This window comes from Oryza sativa, chromosome 10 (assembly GCF_034140825.1).
Source record: "Oryza sativa Japonica Group chromosome 10, ASM3414082v1".
Classification (NCBI taxonomy): Eukaryota; Viridiplantae; Streptophyta; class Magnoliopsida; order Poales; family Poaceae; genus Oryza; species Oryza sativa.
In genome coordinates this window covers 20,440,928-20,460,892 of record NC_089044.1, presented here as the reverse complement: position 1 = coordinate 20,460,892, position 19,965 = coordinate 20,440,928, and the positions used below count along the sequence as shown (strand labels likewise).

Here is a 19,965-nt window from a genome sequence, read left to right as displayed (position 1 = left end):
TGGTTGTGTACATTTGTTATGTGGGGGTTATTATCTTCTTCATCTAAAACCTTCCCCTCATCTTGCCATATTATGAGATCCAACAAATAAGTACTCCCTCCGTATTTTAATGTATGACGCCGTTGACTTTTTAACAAACGTTTGACCTTTCGTCTTATTCAAAAAAATTATGTAATTATAATTTATTTTATTGTGACTTGATTTATTATCGAATGTTATTTAAGCATGACATAAGTATTTTTGTATTTGCATAAAAAAATTGAATAAGACGAATGGTCAAACGTTGGTTAAAAAGTTAACGGCGTCATATATTAAAATAATATGGAGGGAGTATTTTGTTACTCGTTAGTAAGGGCAGTCCCAACCCATAACAATAGACATGGTTTCCATAAACTCCACATCATCAAGAAACTAGTACTAGACACTACTCTTCCAATGCAAACACCACTATTCCATACTTCAATTTAATGCTACTTCTCTCACATGATGTCTTGGATGTTGTGTAGAAACCATGTCTCATACAAGACATGATTTTTTTTTCTTTCCTCATTTATTCACTTGCCACATCATTTTTTTTTCTAGGTAGCAACTTACTTATTTAGTGTTATCAATTGGAAATGCCTTAATACTATGAAACTAGCGAAGGTCTTTGCTCCACTGTCATGACGTGCTGCGGCATGACTTCCCGAACTCACCCGAGAGTAATGAATGAGCACGTGAAACTCACCATTTCTAGTTCTTTTATTCGATTGCCACAACATCAACATGTCATGTAAAGGAAACCAACCTGTTTCCGTTTTTTTTTTCGGGAACCAACCTGTTTCCGTTGATATAGATGTGACGTAGACGATTTAAAAAGTCATGGTATATAGCGTCCGGTTTATAAGTTTTGAATTAAAAGTAACTTTTAGATTTACGAAAAAAGGTATATGGTCATAAAATGAGCTTTCTATAAGCCAATTTAGAAAAACTTGCGGTTCATGCAAACCATACCATATTCTTCTTTCATGTAAGTTCAGTTACTCCCTCTTTCCTATTTTAAACTTAGTCATGAATTTCCATGTCAAATTTTAATCGTTCGTCTTATTTATTTTTTTCACACGTAAAATACTATTTATGTTTTGTCATCTAATAACAACATAAATACTAATTATAAAAAAAAATTAAAATTAGACGGACAATCAAAGTTAAATACGAAAAATTATGGTTATGCTTGAAATGCGACGGAGGAAGTACAAGTTATAAGAAACAGACAAACGCTTGATTTAAACTGTACTTTCCATCTTGTTAAGAGCGTCCCCTGTCAACTTCTCATCCTCCCATTTGAAAACAGAGACCAGACCACATCCGAGCGCCGGTCATTATCACGAAAAATTTCAAATTCTAATTTCAAATCACATCGAAAACAACAACAAACAACAAACCAACGGGTTGGGAAAAGTGCAATAAACCAATCAAAAGCTGGTGCGCCACCGCACCGGCACACCACCTGCCCTTTTTTGGGGTATTTTTTTCACCTCGCCCCCTACGCTTCTCCGCTTTTCACTTTTTACCCCTCCCCGAAAATAAATAAACACCCCTCCTCGCAGTTATTCCCGCCCACCACCCGCAACCTGTCCACGCATTTCAAATTACCGAGCCCCACCGCCGTCACTGGTAGGTGGGCCCGTGCACCGTGGGCCCCGCGCGTCAGCGCCGCGGAGGCTGACACGTGTAGTACAGTCGCCTCCTACCTCCCTCTGCGTCGCGTTGGCGTCTCGCTTTAAAAACTCGCAACGCCGTGGCCTCTCGCCTCTTTTGGAGCAAGGCCATGTGAAGCCTCTGACCTTCCGATACCTTCCCCTCTTCCGCCGCGTCTCGCCTCCGCCTCCGCGCGCTCTCGCCGTCGAGCTCCCCCGCCGCGCCGCGTCGCGCCGCGCAGCGTCGCCTTGCGGGGGGGAGGTGGGGGGAGGGAAGCTTCGGTTTCCGTGCGGGATGTCGTCGAGGCCGTCGTCGTCGGCGTCGTCGAGGCGGAGCAGCTCGCCGTTCTCGGCGGGGAGCAGGCGGCCTCCGACCTCGTCGTCGTCCTCCGCCGGCTCGTACCTCACGGGCCGCCTCATGCCGCGGTCGTACTCCACGGCGTCGTCCGTGTCCTCATCCTCCCATTTCTTCGGCGGCGGGGGTGGGAGCGGGGGAGGCTCGAGGTCCACCACCCCGGGGCGGAGGGGGAGCTCCTCCTCCTCCTTGGTGGGGCCGGTTCCGTCGCCGCCGTCGCCCGTGCCGTTCCCCAGCGCGGAGGAGCTCGTCATCGAGGACACCTCCCGATCCGGGGACAGCATATCCGTCACCATCCGCTTCCGGCCGCTCAGGTGAGGGGGATCTGGGAGTGTGAGCTGCGCGGATCTGTTTGCGGGGCGTGGTTGTGAGTATTTCGACTGATTTGAGCTGGATTTGGGCGTGGCTGCAGCGAGCGGGAGATCCAGCGCGGCGACGAGATCTCGTGGTATGCTGATGGGGAACGGCTTGTGCGCTGCGAGTACAACCCGGCGACGGCTTATGGTTACGGTAAGTACTATGCTTCAGTTGCTTGTGCGGTTAATTTGGCAATGTGGTGATTTGAATAGTACATTTGAGCTTTCTGTAATTTTGGGGCTTGGGATTGAATTCATGGGTTCAGCCAATGTCGGATGTTCACAGCCGCAGATTTATGGGATAAGTCGCACAATGCTGAAATCACTAAGGAGAGGCTTAGGATTTTGGATAGGCATAAATGCATCAGCGCTGGGACAAGGCTTGATGATTAATTGAAAATTGAAAATGCAGTTCTTCGTTTTGCATTTTCGCGACATTTTAAGAGTCAGCTTTTACTGTGAAGTTGATAGCCAGCTAAAATCTAAAACACTGCCCGTGAGGTTTCATTGCCTTGTTGCCTTTTCATGCTGCTTGTACTGTGGTCGTCTTTCAGAAGACTGCTAGTTCCCGATTGCAATTATTTGGTATGCTATAAGATTAATGAAATTGACATCAATGTTTTCATTCAAGAAGTTTCATGGCCTACTCCCTCAACCAGTTATTAAGCATTTGTTCTGTGCTTTCTGGCGACTGTAATTATGTTTCTGGTCATGGTCAATCAACTTGACTGAAATCAATGCAAACCTTCAATGTTCATATTAAGAACAATATCACATTTTGTGATGCTGTTCTCTATGGTATCATCTGGTTTCTACTTAATAACCAATCATTTTTTTACTGCTGTTTCTTTTCAGATAGAGTTTTTGGTCCTAAAACAACTACTGAGGCTGTATATGATGTTGCTGCCCGGCCTGTTGTTAAAGGTGCCATGGAGGGTATAAATGGTATGTCACCTATCCTTATTTAGATTGTCCGACACATTGTTTCATGAGTTTTCCATTTATTTATATCTGATGGAGGACAATTATTGTTCGAGAGTTACTCTATGGTCATATTGTAATATATTATCACCATGATGGCACACACTTCATTCCAAACTGTTCTCTACCATATCATATTGAACAAATTACCTTTCCTTGTACAATGTTTGTTGCTGTTGTCCATATCATTTCATTTAGTGTTTTAACTTCTGAGATGTTTCAGACTTGCAGTACTGACATTCACATATTAACTTTATGCTTTACATTGTATGTTGAGTTTTTTTGTTTATCAATGTAATCACATTGCTGAGCACAAATCTGTGCCAACTTGTAGGTACGGTTTTTGCTTATGGTGTCACAAGTAGTGGGAAGACCCACACAATGCATGTAAGTTCTTAAATCCTACAGGGAAAAATCCTTGGTCTGTTGTCATAATGTCTTCTTCTAGGAAAGAGATACGATCCTGTATTTAGTGATTCCAGGTTCTCTAATTCTCTGTTGAGCCGTCCTGAAAACTTCCTCTATATCATTCCTTTGAATGCAATTTATATTTTCAAGATATTCTGGGATCCTCCTATTGCAAGTGATCACAGTTATGGTTGTGACGTGTACATTTTCAATCATGAATGTTGTTGCTAAAGGGAAAGCTCAATTGTGATTTATGAAGACTTGATCATTTGATCCATACTTATATCTATCCATTTATTTCTGTAATCTTTTGCAGGGTGATCAGAATTGCCCTGGAATAATCCCATTAGCCATCAAGGATGTATTCAGCTTAATTCAAGATGTACGGAATTAAATGCTTTACTTACATAATATTTAGCCGTCTATTTTTTTCCAAATATTTACACTGTTGTAGTGCATATTTTTATTTGTTTAAATGGAGAAACAATTTACATTGGTTTCTTGTTAAAAAAAGTATCTCCAAAATATGCAGTGCTGTCTCCTCTTGGGATCCTGCATTCCTGCTTCTGCACATGGTTAATGTCCATGTGGATAATACCGAATTTGAACTATTTTATAAAGCATGACTCACATATTTTTTGTAATGGTCCAAGCCCATCTGACCATAATAATCTCAATTGTAACTGACACAGCTTTAAAAGGGAGTCTATGTACCTTTGTGCTACTGTGATGGCCCTTTCTTTAAGATTAGCTGCCTGTCAACCTTTCATCTATATTCATTTTAAAAGGCTCTAGTTGACTAGTGGTGGCAGCAGTGAATCTGCCACCCCACCTCTTGCCACTGCAGTTTTTATAAATTGTCCCCTGATAAATTTTAGTATTAGTATTACAAAAAAATCCTATAAAAATGGGTTACCCCATTATATAATCAAGCTGAGCACCCCCTACATAAAAAAAATGGATAATATATATGATGCAAAATTATAGTTTATTTATTTCAGGTAATATTATGACATTTTCTTTTATCTGTAGCAAATTACTGGCATTTAGCTAAAGGAAAAATATTTTTTATCCATTTGTTTGACTAAAAGTTATAGGGTTTAACGACTTCCAGAAGCTGCAATCAGTGATCATAATGCTCTGTGTTATGCAAATGCAATCCTAAATCATATAATTTTTGCACATTCCATTTTCTTGTACTATTGGGTGTACTTTTCACTGTTTGCTACCCAATCTACTTTGTTTTGTCATTTATTCTGGATATCACTCAATTGCTATCACTGTTTTATCTTAATTTACAGACTCCTGGGAGGGAATTTTTGCTTCGTGTCTCATATCTGGAAATCTATAACGAGGTATTCTACCTCACAGTCCAGGAAACGCATCATTTTGTAATTTTGATATATTTCTCCCATGGCATTGCATTTTGTCCAGCCCCACTTATGATTACTCCACAAGTGCTATGTCTCTTCAGTTATTTCTGAACTTGCCCTTCATGCCTTCACCAAAGGATTGGTTGATGACCTACCCAGATTGTGCATAAAATTGTTCTCATATATACATATAGAATTTACTGGCTGCACCATTGCCCTTGTAATCCACAACCATTTCTGCTGGCTATATTCTTCTGTTTCCAGCTTTGCAGTTAGTTACTGCCTAGCCTTCATATTTCCAATCCTATAGTGTAAATACTGTCCAAGTGATACCTATGACTATGGGCAGTGCCACATTTATTTAAGAGGTCTTGTCAAATTTTGAGGTTTGTTAGATTTAGTTGTATTCTATATGTAGTTATGTACATTCATCTCAATGGATTTAATTTCTCTCTCATTGCAGGTGATAAATGATCTACTTGATCCTACTGGCCAAAATCTGCGTGTGAGGGAAGATGCACAGGTTAATCCTCTACAGCATTGGTTATCATGTTGGCATGTACTTCTATATAATATCGGTGCTCTAATTTATTTGTTTGCATACCCCCCTTGAGATCCCTTCTTTTGCTTTCAACTGTTACATCTAATTGTCCTTTTTAGGCAAGTAAACTTCTCTTCTGTTGATATAGATAATGCTGTAGCAGACAAACTACCTTCCTTCAGACCTTGTTTGTTTTATCATGGCACAATGGTTCTTTTAAAAGTTCTAAACTTCTAACGGAATATTTAGATCTCTATGATATCAGAACAGAGGATTTGATTGTTGTGTAGTGTGTACTGAAATATAAATTCACTCCTATTTTGATGCGTGGAAACAGTTTGTGCGATTCTCATTTTGTAATGAATTCGTTAAAGTCAAAATGTGGCCTGTTTTTTGTGGAGTGCCATTTGGTTCAGACATTGATGAACATGAAAAGTTTTTAATCATTTTGTAATTTATATTCATTGTGCGTGTCATAATATTTTCATATCTAACTTTGCTAGGCTTTTCCTTGTTCACATAGTGTTCTAGCTAAGTTATATGCACATATAGCTTTTTCTACGGGATATCTACTTCTGTGGCTCTTTTATTTGTGAGCTTACGAATTGCTTCCTTTTTGCTCTAGGGAACATATGTAGAAGGCATAAAAGAAGAAGTTGTTTTATCTCCAGGGCATGCTCTTTCTTTTATTGCTGCCGGTGAAGGTATTTATCAGAATTTGTTTTCCCTGTTACTAATATGCAATTAGCAAGACAATTTGCTGGAGGCATGCTTGATAATCTTGTGTTTTCTGAAGATAATTGGTGGTCATGAAATTTTGGGTTTTATCCGTACAGGGTTTGCTGTAACTTCTTGCTTCTGTGTTTTTGGTTCATGGACTAATCATCCTGGCTGTTGCATCCATCGATGCACAAAACCATTTTTTTTTTGTTTAGTTACAAGCAGTTTCAAAACTAAACTTCTTTGGGCATTTCTGTTATATTTCTGTGCAGACCATTTTCACCACAATTTGGTACATATTGCATCGGAAATCTGTTGTATCTGTGCATGAGAGATGTGCTATCAGCAACAAGGCGTCTATTTTCTCAATATTCATTTTCCTGGCTGTGAATAGTGAATAGCATGGATTTCTTCCTTTGTACGACAAATTATTGGTCCTTGATTTCTATTATGGCTTTTTCTTAATATTCCTCCCGTTACAAATATATTTGATGTTTCAGCCATTGTGCATATTAGAAGGCTAGTTTATTCAAGCTATTCTTACCAGAAAGTGACATGTCTCTTGCCATTCCAAAATTAATTCCACTTAACATGGCAGAGCATCGGCATGTTGGTTCAAACAACTTCAACTTATTTAGCAGCCGAAGTCATACCATTTTCACATTGGTGAGTTCATAAATTCTTTCAGCATTCAATCATTTGTTAAAAAAAAGGAACTAGTGTTTTCTAATTATTGTATTAATCTGCCTGATGAATCCAATATTGGGTATGCTATATTACTTTGTTTGGGGCCTATAATATTTGCGTGCTCTTCTGCAGATGATTGAAAGCAGCGCTCATGGTGACGAGTATGATGGAGTCATGTACTCACAACTTGTATGTTTTTCTCATAAGCAACTCTCTGTATTTTCAATTGCTCCAGCTTTCTAGTCTTACATTTCTGTGCTATTGTATTTTGTAGAATTTGATTGATCTAGCTGGGTCAGAGAGTTCTAAGACAGAGACTACAGGACTGAGAAGAAGGGAAGGATCATACATTAACAAGAGTCTTTTAACTCTGGGAACTGTAAGTTCTTGGTGCTAGCCACCACCATTCATAACTCATAATTGTAGTTAGAAATCAATTATTATTTGTTTTCTTGAGATGTGTTAGGAGTTAGAACATGATTGCAACTACCAAGTTCAGGTTGGACTTGGGAAGCATCTGGTTTATGTTGTTTTTATGTTGCTAATAATTTATTGTTGGAACTGTTGAATATATAAAAATAACTAATCCCATGCAACCCCTAAAAGAATGAAATGATGCGCCTGAGGAAAAACTTCCAATTCACAACATTTGTTGTAATCTTAATCTTAATCACTGTTGGTCCTACTTACTCTGAAAATTTCAAACCCACAGGTTATTGGGAAACTCAGTGAAGGGAGAGCAACACATATACCATACCGTGATTCTAAGTTGACTCGCCTGCTGCAGTCATCATTGAGTGGCCATGGCCATGTTTCAGTAAGTACCAACCTGTTTGCTTTCTTTTGCAGCTATTCTGTTCAAAATTCACTACATGGTGCTACACTGTTGGCCATTCTTTCACTATGAATTGAAATTTGATCATCAAGTGATGGATTAACTTATATTTTACAGCTGATTTGCACAATCACCCCTGCATCGAGTAACATGGAGGAAACCCATAATACATTGAAATTTGCAAGCAGAGCAAAACGTGTTGAAATTTATGCTGCTCGTAACCGGGTAAGTATTCTAGGTGTATGCAGCTGACTTCTTGTGTAACTGTTTTGGAGGTAAGAACTAATGGATGCTTCATGATTTTCTGCTGCCCAGATGATCGATGAGAAGTCTTTGATCAAGAAATATCAGAGAGAAATATCCTCTCTGAAGCAAGAGCTTGATCAGCTAAGGAGAGGATTGATTGGAGGTGCTAGTCAGGAAGAAATCATGATTTTACGCCAACAGGTCTGTTCCTTTTGCTATTTGCGAGAGAAATTACTGGAGTTCTGTGGTTGTGTCTGCTCGCAATTGTGGCTATTTTCTTTTAGGATACCTATGATTTATGCTGTTAAGTTAATAAATGCCTAATAAGTTACTCTTTTTTTTTATCTTGTTTAGTTGGAGGAGGGCCAGGTAAAAATGCAATCTCGCCTGGAGGAGGAAGAGGAAGCAAAAGCTGCTCTGATGAGCAGAATACAACGCTTGACCAAGTTAATACTTGTTTCTACAAAGAACAATATTCCTGCCTTGACAGATACGTCTAGTCATCAGCGCCATAATTCGGTCAATGAGGAAGATGTAAGTGCTCGTTATTACACTATTGTGCATTGGCACATACAATTTTTCCTTTATGATATGCATTCATCAGGCAGGCCATTTCACTTCAACAATGTACTGGTCCTTTCCATTTCAGAAAGTAAGCACATCACAAGATAGTTCTATGCTTGTCCAAAATGATAGTGCCACGAAAGATTCGCTATCATCTGCTTCGCCAGATGCTGTGGATGAGATCAATCAACTAAGATGTGCTAGTGGAGACCATTCTTCGATTGCTGGTTCTGGACCCGATGAAATGCAGGTAGTTTGACTTTACGCTGGTTACTGTCTAATGACATGTGCCTTGTGAATAAATTGTTCGCAATTATTGTGTGGAAGTGTCCTTATAAAATAAGTTCCTTGGATTTACATCAATATGACAGACCCATGTATACTATTTATTTTTTTAGAATCGAATTAGTCTGTTTTTTTGGCAGTTAATGTATGAGAATTTCCGCCCCTTATCACTGTCCTCTTTCACTTCCAAAACACAATGGGTCTATTCTGGATGGGCGTATTAGCCATATCCAGTGGATTCCATTGATAGTTGGCCCTGCCTTCCTACTGAACAGTTTGAACAATTATGAATGCAAAGCGCTCACTAGACAGTACAATATTAATTCAATTAGTTTTCATTTTGTAGTGAACATGCTGAATTTGTGAATTTAATTGCCTATGATTTCCTGTATTTTGCATTTCAGGGAGGGATCACCGCATCGGATCAAATGGATCTACTGATTGAGCAAGTGAAGATGCTTGCTGGTGAAATTGCTTTTGGTACCAGTTCGCTGAAAAGACTGATTGAGCAATCTATTGAAGACCCTGAAGGGACGAAGAATCAAGTAATATTTTTCCTCCTTTTTCTTAATACTTCACTAGAAAAAATGCCCATGCGTTGCAACGGTTGAAGGCTATCTTAATCTTATTATTGTTATACGATTTAGCTAAGATGAAATTCAATGTAGGAATTTGCTTGGATATTGTTTTTACAAGGTCATAAGCTACAATTAGGAGTCTGATTGTCTTGAGTTAGTATGCGAGTTTTTTTCTAAAGAGATTTCTTATACGACGACTTCTATATTTCCAAAAGTGAACGAACTTAAAAACCTACTCAAATACAAATATATAATTTCAAAAACGAATGAACTCAAAAACCGACTCAAACACGGATGACGTACCAAAGTTCCGGCAAAAACGTCTTCAATTTTTATAATAGTAGATATGTAGTTACTACCTTTGGGCAGTTTTCGATCTTTTCTATTTGTAGAAGAAGCAATCATGTAATTTACTTCTAGACACAAATCGGTAGCAGAACAAATGACACATCTTATGAACAAATCATACCAATTTCTATTCAACAAAATTTCGAAAAAGAATAGTTCCCTGACCCCTGTTATGCTGACTTCTATGGCAGGTAAAATAATATTATACATGGCTGGGCACTCATAGTTTTTTTTTGTTATTTATTGTATCTTACGGAGTACTTCTTATGTAAGAACAGATCTATGACTGATAAGAATTGTTACCTGAAGTTTAAAAGTTATCTTCTCAAGGATTAATGAACTTATACTAGTTTCTTATTTTGTATTTATGAAGGATAGACGTATGGAATTGTTGACTGCAGTATAAAGTGCTGAACTTCTTGATTTTGTTTCATTACGAATATATCTCCATGCTTCATGTCACACCTTAGCACTCCATTTTGCTATATTTATGTCTCTAACTCTCTATGTCATCACTATCTTCAAATCCTCATTAATTTTGATGCTCCAGTGTCCTATTCTTTGTCTTAATGCTCAGATGCACATATATTTTTTTTATATCACAGATAGATAATTTAGAGCGTGAAATCCGGGAGAAGAGAAGGCATATGCGAGCCCTGGAGCAAAAACTTATGGAAAGCGGTGAGGCATCAGTTGCTAATGCTTCCATGATGGATATGCAACAGGTGATGCATCCGGACTTCATAGTACCAAGTTTCTTAATTTTCATGCAATTTTTCTCTGTCCAGGCTCCAGAGCCCCTGGCGTTCTTGATGTTCATGTGATGTTCTTAGTAACATTTTTTGACTTTTGTGAAAACAGACGATTACCAAGCTGACAGCTCAGTGCAGTGAGAAGGCTTTTGAATTAGAGGTGATATTTTAAAAATAAATGTTTCAGTATGCTGTCTAAAATAAAATTTATCCCATACCAAGTATTAACTTTTCTCACGATTGTGCCTTTTTTTAATGCTACAGTTAAGATCAGCTGATAATCGCGTCCTTCAGGAGCAGCTACAACAGAAGGTGCTCTCCTTTTCTTTATTTCTTTCTTATCGTTGTTCAGTTTAAAATGTTTGTGAATGGTGAATGACTGAATGGTGCAATTTCAATACTGGTTTAACACAAAAATCACCCCTACTTGCAGAATGTGGAAATCAATGAGTTACAAGAAAAAGTTCTACGCCTTGAGCAACAGCTGACAACAAATACTGAGGCATCCCCTGAACAATGCACAGAACATGAGCTTCATGATTTGAAATCTAAACTTCAGTTGAAGGTTCCTTTTCTGATCCTCATTTCCGCACAGTTTGTTGAAATTTTTAATGCTTTCCGTGCAATTTTTTGAATTGATATACACAATATTTTTAATATGCTTTGACAGGAAGCAGAAAGTGAAAAGCTTAAATACGAGCACATGAAAATCACTGAGGAAAATCGTGAATTGGTCAACCAGAACAGCACATTATGTGAGGAAGTTGCCTATGCAAAAGAACTGGCATCTTCTGCTGCTGTTGAACTTAAGAATTTGGCTGAAGAAGTTACCAAGCTATCTGTACAAAATGCTAAGCAGGCAAAAGAGTTACTAATTGCTCAGGAGTTGGCACACTCTAGGGTTCCTGGTAGAAAAGGCCGCTCAGCTGGCAGGGGCAGGGACGAGGTTGGAACTTGGAGTCTTGATTTAGAGGATATGAAGATGGAGCTACAGGCTAGAAAACAGAGGGAAGCTGCCCTAGAAGCTGCTTTGGCTGAGAAGGAGCATCTTGAAGAGGAGTACAAGAAAAAGTTTGATGAGGCAAAGAAAAAGGAACTATCTCTGGAAAACGATTTAGCAGGAATGTGGGTACTTGTTGCTAAGCTGAAGAGAGGGGCTTTAGGCATATCTGACTTGAATGTTGATGATCGATCTATTAATCTAGCTGACATTACTAACGGTACAAAGGAAAACAAAGCTGACAAAAATGTAGCTGTAGTTGAGAAACAACTTTCAGATAATACCGTGAAGTCATTGACTGCAGAGGAATACAGAAATCCAGAATTTGAACCTCTTCTTGTTCGTCTCAAGGTATGTTTAAATATGCTGCATATGCATGTTATGTTATGACTGGATGTTTATTGTCTTCAGGAGTAATCCTGCTATGTAGAGTAGCTAATATGTGCCACTGAATAAAACAAATTCTTCTAAATGCAGGCTAAAATTCAAGAGATGAAGGAGAAGGAAACTGATTCCTTGGGTGACAAAGATGGAAATTCCCATGTCTGCAAAGTATGTTTTGAATCTGCCACTGCTGCAGTTTTGCTTCCTTGTCGGCATTTTTGCTGTAAGTAACAGTCCCATCTATCCATGAATTTTATTCAGATGCTACTTCCTCCGTTTCACAATGTAAGACTTTCTAGCATTACCCACATTCATTTAGATGTTAATGAATCTAGACATATATATGTGTTTAGATTCATTAACATATATATGTATGTGGGCAATGCTAGAAAGTCTTACATTGTGAAATGGAGGGAGTAGTATGTAAGCTGATCGTTCTTGTTTACTAACTGCTGAAATGCTTCTCTTCAGTGTGCAAGCCTTGCTCGCTTGCCTGTTCAGAATGCCCTCTATGCCGTACAAGAATCGCAGACAGGATAATTACCTTCACCTAAAGTGCATGTTATCTTAAAAGGTACCAAAATCTCTCCACTGGCATCTTATTTGCTTTTTACTTGGTGCGCTAACCTCTGAAATTTCTAACCAAATAATGCTGTGCGTATCTGTCAGGTAACTTGAAGCACCCAATCTCTTCTTGTAAAATCATCAGTGGTATATGATTCTTTTTTCCCCTAGCAAAGAAGGTGCCTTTTTATGTTCCTTCTGTGTTTGTATCCCAATTCTTTTTTTTTTTGGTTTGCTCTATAGCTTTCCCAGTTCAACCTGTTCTTTGTTGTACGAGAAGTTACAAGATATAACTTCTCTGCAAATATGTATAGATATGCGACTCGACAGTATAATACATTTGCTTTTTTTTTTCTCCTTTGGCTTTTGGGAAGTAAAGCAACCAAAGAACATGAGATCCAAGAGACAGAGACTGGTACACTTTGCCTTTTATCCGTTGTCCTTTGCAGCAGTCTACTGCCAAGGCGGCCTGTACAGCAGTACAGGCGTCACGGGCGCGTTTGATTGTTGGCAGTTGGCACTGATAATTTGTTCCACCTGCGTTTCTTTCTCCAAGTACGTTGTTGAGTCAGGTTAGTGATTTTTGTTGAAGGGCTCGTCTAGTGCGTTGCTGTGAGCCTGTGATCTGGACGTCGTGACGAAGCTTGTGAACTAAAAGGCAGGTGTGTGATAAGCTGTGTTGCTGGCTTGCAGTTGAAGCTGGTGAGGTTTGTGCGTCCTTTTCTGCTCCTAGTTGAAAGAGTGCTTGCACTTGTGACTTGTACAATCTGGTTGTTATTGACTCGCTATTACAAGACCGCCCATCGGTGTCTCAGTCTCACTACCGACGGATGGTGAGACCAGCCAAATCGTTTTTTCCACTTGGACCCAGGCTAAAACCTGCCAAGTTATAACCGGGACTCATGCCCTGGTAGTACTTGCAGTTGCAGAATCACTATCAGGTGGGTGTCCAATTGGATCCTTAACCAGTGGACGTTTAGTGTTAAATTTGAATCTTCCAAATGTGAAAATCTAGTTAACTCCTGTTAAAATTCTATGGAATCTATTTAAAACTCTTACATCCAAACCGAATTTAAAGATTTGACGCTTATATGCGAATTACAAAATATCTATAGCAAAGAATGCATCTTCTTCAAATGTACGGCGTGCCACTATACTGTGTACCGATATCACATATCTATGATCGAAGTTGCAAACACTTGAACTGAGAGTGCTCTCTCCGTCTAAAAAAAAATCTATAATTGAATTTAACATAGTATTCCTTCGGGGCCCCTTTGATTTGCAGGAAAAATATAGGAATTTTGGAGGATTTCAATTCTGTAGGAAAATTTTATATGAAGCCCTTTGAAACCTTTGAAATTCCTATGGAATGGACTATCCTATAGAGATTTTGGAGAAAATTTAGTAAGAGCTTCAACCTCTTGTAACTTTCCTTTGAGTATATCTCTCTCATCCTGTTCGTGCGTTTTTCCTGCGGTTCAATCAAACGGTCATTTCTCTATTTTTTCCCGCGTTTTGCTATCATCTGTTTTACACTTACATTCCTATTAAAATCCTACGTTTTTCCTGTTCCTACGTTTTATCAATCATGCGATTCAAAGGGGCCCTCAGTCTCGTAATATAACAACAATCGAAGGGAGTACTCCCTCCGTCTAAAAAAAGCCATTCCTAACATCTGATGTGGAGTTAGTGGAGATGGAGAATGACTAAAATGACCTTAATCATTGAAAAAAAAGTAGTAAAAGTCATGTGTAGGTAAAGGATATTAAAATGATAAAACTTATCGTTTTACGTGTTGAGTATAGGTAGGATGGTAGAAGTTATTTTTTGGTGGGACAAAATTTAAATTGTAGGAGTTGAGTTTTTTTTTTTTTTTTTTTTTTTACGGAGGGAGCATACCGTGTCATATACTACTGCATCCTCCTATCCATCAACCCAACCAACGGTTCTCTCAATCAATCTCACCATCCGACGGTCGCAACGAGCCAATCGGAGAAGAGAAAATCAAAATAATCAATCAATAAAACAGAAAAAAAGTAAAAAAAAAAAAAGAAGAAGAAGAAGAAAGTAGCAAGCCGGAGTCGAGAGCCTCTCAACCCATCGGCCATCGCCCACCACCGCCATTCGCCACCACCTCGCCTCCGATTCAGATCTCCCTCCCCCCCTTCCATTCCACGCCCATCGGATTCCCTCCCGATTCCGCTCCATTCCTCCCCGCCTCCGCCCCCATCTCCGCCGACCTCGTCGTCGTCGGCGTCCTCATCCAGGCAGTCTCGGCGGCGATTCGATCGCCGCCACGGTCGCCGATGGAGGCCATCCGGAAGCAGGCGTCCAAGCTCCGGGAGCAGGTCGCCCGGCAGCAGCAGGTGAGCCCAGATTCGAGATTCCCTACCCCTCCTCGTGGATTCCTCGATCCCAGCTCGCCGTGTCTCCCTCCGGTCGAGATCTCGTGCTGCCGCTCGCGCGCGCTCTCCCATGGCTGACACCTCGGGAGTTTCGCATCGCAGGCCGTGATGAAGCAGTTCGGGGGCGGGTACGGCGCGGACGGCGCGTTCGCCGACGAGGCCGAGGCGCAGCAGCACTCCAAGCTCGAGAAGCTCTACATCTCCACGCGCGCCGCTAAGGTACTTGGATTTGTTCCCTTGCAGTTTTACTTATGGTAACCAGCCCTGCCTTAGCTATGTTCTTGCTGCCATTTCGCCTTCCATTCCATTGCCTCGCTTAGAAATGTGCTGCCCTTTTGCACCGCCATTGCAGCACTTCCAAAGGGACATAGTTCGCGGGGTGGAGGGATACATTGTCACAGGGTCGAAGCAGGTCGAAATCGGTAAGGAAATGCTGGACTGTTGTTTCTCAATTGTTCGCGAGTACCGCATCCTGTTTATCATTTTTGAATGTGGGTTCGCAATGTGCTTTTGTGGTTTGCAGGTAATAAGTTATGCGAGGATGGCAAGAAGTATGGAGCGGAGAACACTTGCACCAGCGGAAGCACGCTGTCGAAGGCGGCGTTGTGTTTCGCCAAAGCACGCTCACTGATGGAGAAGGAGAGAGGGAACCTGCTGAAAGCACTGGGTACTCAGGTACTGTTTGATGGTTTCATATTCATAATCTCCATATGATATACATAGGCATACTATTATGTAAGATCAGTGACTGATGTGTTATCTGTTATGCTTGAAATTCTTCTGCATTTAATTAAGTAGAGCCGGTCTGATGCGTTATCTGCTATGCTTGGAATTTTTCTGCATTTGATCAAGTAGAGCCAGAGAATGACACATAGATTCGATTCATGCATTGTCTCCTTGATTCGTATGTCAGTTACCATACAACAAGACAAAACACCATCTTGTAATATGTTTTTTTAACCCTGTCTATGACTCAACGTAATGTGCTGTGCTCGTAGGATAACAATATATATTATGGTTATTTGTGGTAATACATCCGTGCTCATTAATGTATCTAGGCTCTAGATTTGCTATTTAGTTATTGAAGGTGAGTGATTTGCCAGGTTCAGAGCCTTGTCCTAGTTCCTTTTATGCTCTTAACTATTTCAAACATGCCCCCCCCCACCCCCAACACACACACACACAAACAAAGTAGAAGATAGAAAGTGGGGAAACTTACTGCATGTACTACTGTTCACGGGTGGGAGAAATGACTTGTAGCGTCTAAGATTTCAACTGTAGGCTGTAGCTGGTTGCTAGCAGCGGATGGCTACCTATTGGCATATGACTTCATTTTGTGATGTTATGTCTTTACAGTTTTTATTTTGTTATTAACCTAGCACCTGTTAAAAACATGTATCATTTGTAAAATATCCATTACCATGCACAGGCTAATAACTACCTTATTCTGCAATGAATGCCATAATGCCCTTGCAAATTGTAATCTTGTGCATATATTTTACTCAAATCTGCATGAGACTGTTCTGACATATGGATTAATATCATTAGGTGGCAGAACCGTTGAGGGCTATGGTGATGGGAGCTCCTTTGGAAGATGCTCGCCATCTTGCCCAAAGATACGACAGGATGCGTCAGGAAGCCGAAGCACAGGTTATCTCACTATGAAACATACTGTCTTTACTACCCTTCATATGTTGCCTATTGTTATGGTGATTTCTATTAAACATACTGTCTTTACCCTTTTTATCTGTTGGCTGCCTATTGTGATGGTGGCAGATTTGAGTTTCACACTGATATGTTATGCCACAATTTTATTTTCATTGATCATATAAGAAACTTAGTAAGGTACTGTGAGTTCTGCAGGCTATTGAAGTCTCGAAGCGCCAAATGAAATTAAGAGAAACATCTGGGAATGGTGATATGATTTCAAGATTAGAGGCTGCTGAATCAAAGTTGCAAGAGTTAAAGTCAAACATGGGGGTTCTAGGCAAGGAAGCCGTTGCATCAATGACTGCTGTTGAAGCTCAACAGCAAAGACTGACCTTGCAACGACTAATTGCAATGGTATATTCTATGCTTGTTTAGTTTGGCCAATTGATTAGTTCCTTGTTTGCCTTGAGAAATAAAATTTCTTTACATGACACTACTGACTTACTGAAGGTCGAATCTGAGAGAAGTTATCACCAGAGGGTTCTGCAGATTCTTGATCAACTTGAAAGAGAGGTACTGATGATTTTGTACAGCATCCTTATCAAACTTATACAGAAAAGGAACTTGTTAACTATCGAAAAAGAACTGCTTTGTTTTGGTTATCCTGATTCAGTCTCTTGTTTCTTTACTTTTACAGATGGTATCTGAGCGCCAAAGAATTGAAGGAGCACCTCCTCCAGCTGTTGAGAGTTCTATGCCACCACCACCTTCATATGAAGAAATTAACGGTGTTTTCATGAGGAATCCAACAGTCGCTGAATTGGTGGAAACTGTGGAATTCTTCTTGGCTGAGGTACCCAATCATCACTTCACCACAATGCACAAGTTTGTAGCTTACTACTACAGTACTTCTAATAAGTTTTGTCTGTTGAGATTTTATTGCTGATTTCTATGCATGGTCATCTTTTTGACAGGCCATCCAGTCTTATCGTGCTGAGAGTGAAACTGAGCTCAACCTGGCAGCTGGTGACTATATAGTTGTCCGGAAGGTACGGCCCTATCTTCCCATTGGACATGTTTCTAACCATAAACATATCTTTGCTGGACTTTTGTGGGCAAAGTTGGCTACACTAAACTTGTGTTCATTAACCTGCTCAATCAGGTGTCAAACAATGGATGGGCAGAAGGTGAATGCAGAGGGAAAGCTGGCTGGTTCCCTTACGACTACATCGAGAAAAGGGACCGTGTGCTTGCAAGTAAAGTCGCCCAGGTCTTCTAGGCGTTCAATGAGCCATACATACATAACCCTGGTGTTGTACACTGTATTATGATCGTTCGTGATCTTCAAAGACCCTCTGATCAGAGAAATCACAAATATTCTTTTGTTCTATTATTGTCATTATCACTACCCCTTTTGTCAAAACCAGTGCAGCCTTTTGTATGACATCTTGTTGCATGGCTAGCTTTCTGAATATTTCAAAATATACAGCGGAGAGGACACTGTTCATATACATTCATTCTCCCTAAAAAATACACCCTTGATAGTCTTTTAGGTATATATCCGAAGGACAAATTAATCAATGTTTCAAAGTCGCAAAGACCTTTTGTTGAAGAATCACAGAATTTAAATTGAGGGATTAAACATTGGTTTCAGCTCATTTCAGCTGTATGGTGATGTGCCGATCTCATTTTTACAGTTTGTATATGTCTTGCGTATGTATATGTCTTCTGAAAGTCTGAACTAAATTGAAAAAAAAACAAGAAAATGTTCTGAGCTACTCCCTCCGTACCCTAATATAAAAGATTTTGATATTGACATTTTGCTTGTACTGTTTGAACATTCATCTTATTCAAAAAATTTTAGAATTATTATTTTTTTTGACTTACTTTATTATCCAAAGTACTTTAAGCATAATTTTTCATTTTTTATATTTACACAAATTTTTTAAATAAGACGAGTGATCAAACAGTGCAAGTAAAATATCAAGTCCCCATCGGTTGGTAATACTTGTTATAAGCTATAATGGCTTATTAGCGATTAAAAAATGATATGCGAGTAAAACTTTTGTATGTATGTTCGTACTGATTGAAAAGACAAAGCTAAGAAAAAAACTATGTTGAAAAAGCATCAAAATCAAATTCAAAATCAAGTTTTAAAATTCAAATTTTGGTTTTGGCTTGTAAGCCATAGGGCAAACGAATAAAACGATGAGGCCCTCAAAGGGCCTGTTTGGAGGAGTTTTAAATTCTGAGAAGCAGCTGTTTGGTAGGCAGCTTCAGAGAATCTGGAAAAGCTCTGAAACCCAGCTTCTCCAGCTTCTGGCTTATTAGTTCATTTTTCAGAATCTCAGAAGCCGTGGACTGTTTGGGGCAGCTTCTAGCAGAAACAGTTTTTGAAAAAAGCTGCAGCTGAGACAAGCTTACCCAAACAGGGCCTAATCTCTTAGGTAGTGTTTGGTTGTAAGGATGGGATGGGATGGGATGGGATGAACCCACTTTTAGGGGTGTTTGGTTGAGAGGTGAGTGGGACGGGATGGTCCCTGGAGAGGAATATTCCTCTCAGATCTGGGATGAAACGGTCCGCCAAAATCGGCCGGACCAATCCATCCCACTTCGACGGAGCCCACGGCGTCAGCTCCCGTAGCCTCAAGCTCGGCTCCGCCGCAGCGCCGCCGCCTCATCCGCGTCGACCTCCGCCTCCGCGACCGGCCGTCACCTCGTCCGCGACCGCCTCCGCGACCGACCGCCGCCGCTCGTTGTCAGCTCCCACACCCTCCCGCTCAGCTCCGCCGCGGCACCGCCACGGCCGCCCGTCCCTCCCCCGGCACCGCTCCTTCCCCTGGCGCCGCTCCGTCCTCCTCCGCCTGCTCCCTCCACCTCGCCTCGCCTCCACGACCGGCCGCCGCCTCGTCTGCGACTGACCGCCGTCGCTCGTCCGCGTTCGCCTCTGCGACCGGCCGCCGTGGCTCGTCCGCGCCTCGTCGCCTCCGGGACCGGCCGCCGCTCGTCTGCGCCTCGCCTCGCCTCGCCTCCACGACCGGTCGCCGCCTCGTCCGCGACCGCCTCCGCGGCCGACCGCCGTCGCTCGTCCGCGCCCGCCTCCGCCTCTCCTCCGCTCGCGCTGACGAGCTCCTCCGTCCCCATTCTCACCACTCGCTCCAACCTAGCCGCTGGGAGCAGACGGACTTAACTGTCCGTGAAACATTGTCCATCCCATCCCATCTCAATCCTTTCTACCAAACAAAAAAACTATA

The 19,965-nt window shown here is 40.9% G+C and overlaps 2 protein-coding genes across 2 annotated transcripts; both read left to right on the top strand.

Moving 5' to 3' along the window:
* The first annotated feature begins 1,795 nt into the window (after positions 1-1,795).
* On the top strand, positions 1,796-13,088 carry LOC4349100 (kinesin-like protein KIN-7K, chloroplastic). The gene is made up of 25 exons (NM_001423083.1): positions 1,796-2,348; positions 2,447-2,544; positions 3,246-3,335; positions 3,706-3,758; positions 4,096-4,161; positions 5,081-5,134; positions 5,616-5,675; positions 6,319-6,397; positions 7,012-7,079; positions 7,233-7,289; positions 7,375-7,479; positions 7,813-7,917; positions 8,053-8,160; positions 8,251-8,382; positions 8,536-8,715; positions 8,831-8,995; positions 9,435-9,575; positions 10,562-10,681; positions 10,818-10,868; positions 10,973-11,020; positions 11,142-11,273; positions 11,379-12,059; positions 12,186-12,315; positions 12,564-12,666; positions 12,762-13,088. Exons 1-24 carry the CDS (start codon positions 1,975-1,977, stop codon positions 12,644-12,646), a joined length of 3,180 nt encoding a protein of 1,059 aa, NP_001410012.1. The 5' UTR covers positions 1,796-1,974; the 3' UTR covers positions 12,647-12,666; positions 12,762-13,088.
* Positions 13,089-14,709: 1,621 nt separating this feature from the next.
* Positions 14,710-18,219, top strand: LOC4349099 (SH3 domain-containing protein 2). The gene is made up of 10 exons (NM_001423084.1): positions 14,710-15,022; positions 15,164-15,280; positions 15,414-15,483; positions 15,585-15,736; positions 16,610-16,711; positions 16,925-17,125; positions 17,222-17,284; positions 17,409-17,564; positions 17,686-17,760; positions 17,874-18,219. Exons 1-10 carry the CDS (start codon positions 14,963-14,965, stop codon positions 17,988-17,990), a joined length of 1,113 nt encoding a protein of 370 aa, NP_001410013.1. The 5' UTR covers positions 14,710-14,962; the 3' UTR covers positions 17,991-18,219.
* The last annotated feature ends 1,746 nt before the right edge of the window (positions 18,220-19,965 follow it).

Excerpts from the sequence above, each read along its gene's own strand:
- LOC4349100 (NM_001423083.1), top strand. The coding sequence starts at position 1,975 with ATGTCGTCGAGGCCGTCGTCGTCGGCGTCGTCGAGGCGGAGCAGCTCG. Across the intron at positions 3,336-3,705 it reads TGCCATGGAGGGTATAAATG|GTACGGTTTTTGCTTATGGT; the intron begins GTATGTCACCTA and ends GCCAACTTGTAG. Across the intron at positions 8,161-8,250 it reads TTTATGCTGCTCGTAACCGG|ATGATCGATGAGAAGTCTTT; the intron begins GTAAGTATTCTA and ends TCTGCTGCCCAG.
- LOC4349099 (NM_001423084.1), top strand. The coding sequence starts at position 14,963 with ATGGAGGCCATCCGGAAGCAGGCGTCCAAGCTCCGGGAGCAGGTCGCC. Across the intron at positions 15,737-16,609 it reads TGAAAGCACTGGGTACTCAG|GTGGCAGAACCGTTGAGGGC; the intron begins GTACTGTTTGAT and ends TAATATCATTAG. Across the intron at positions 16,712-16,924 it reads GTCAGGAAGCCGAAGCACAG|GCTATTGAAGTCTCGAAGCG; the intron begins GTTATCTCACTA and ends TGAGTTCTGCAG.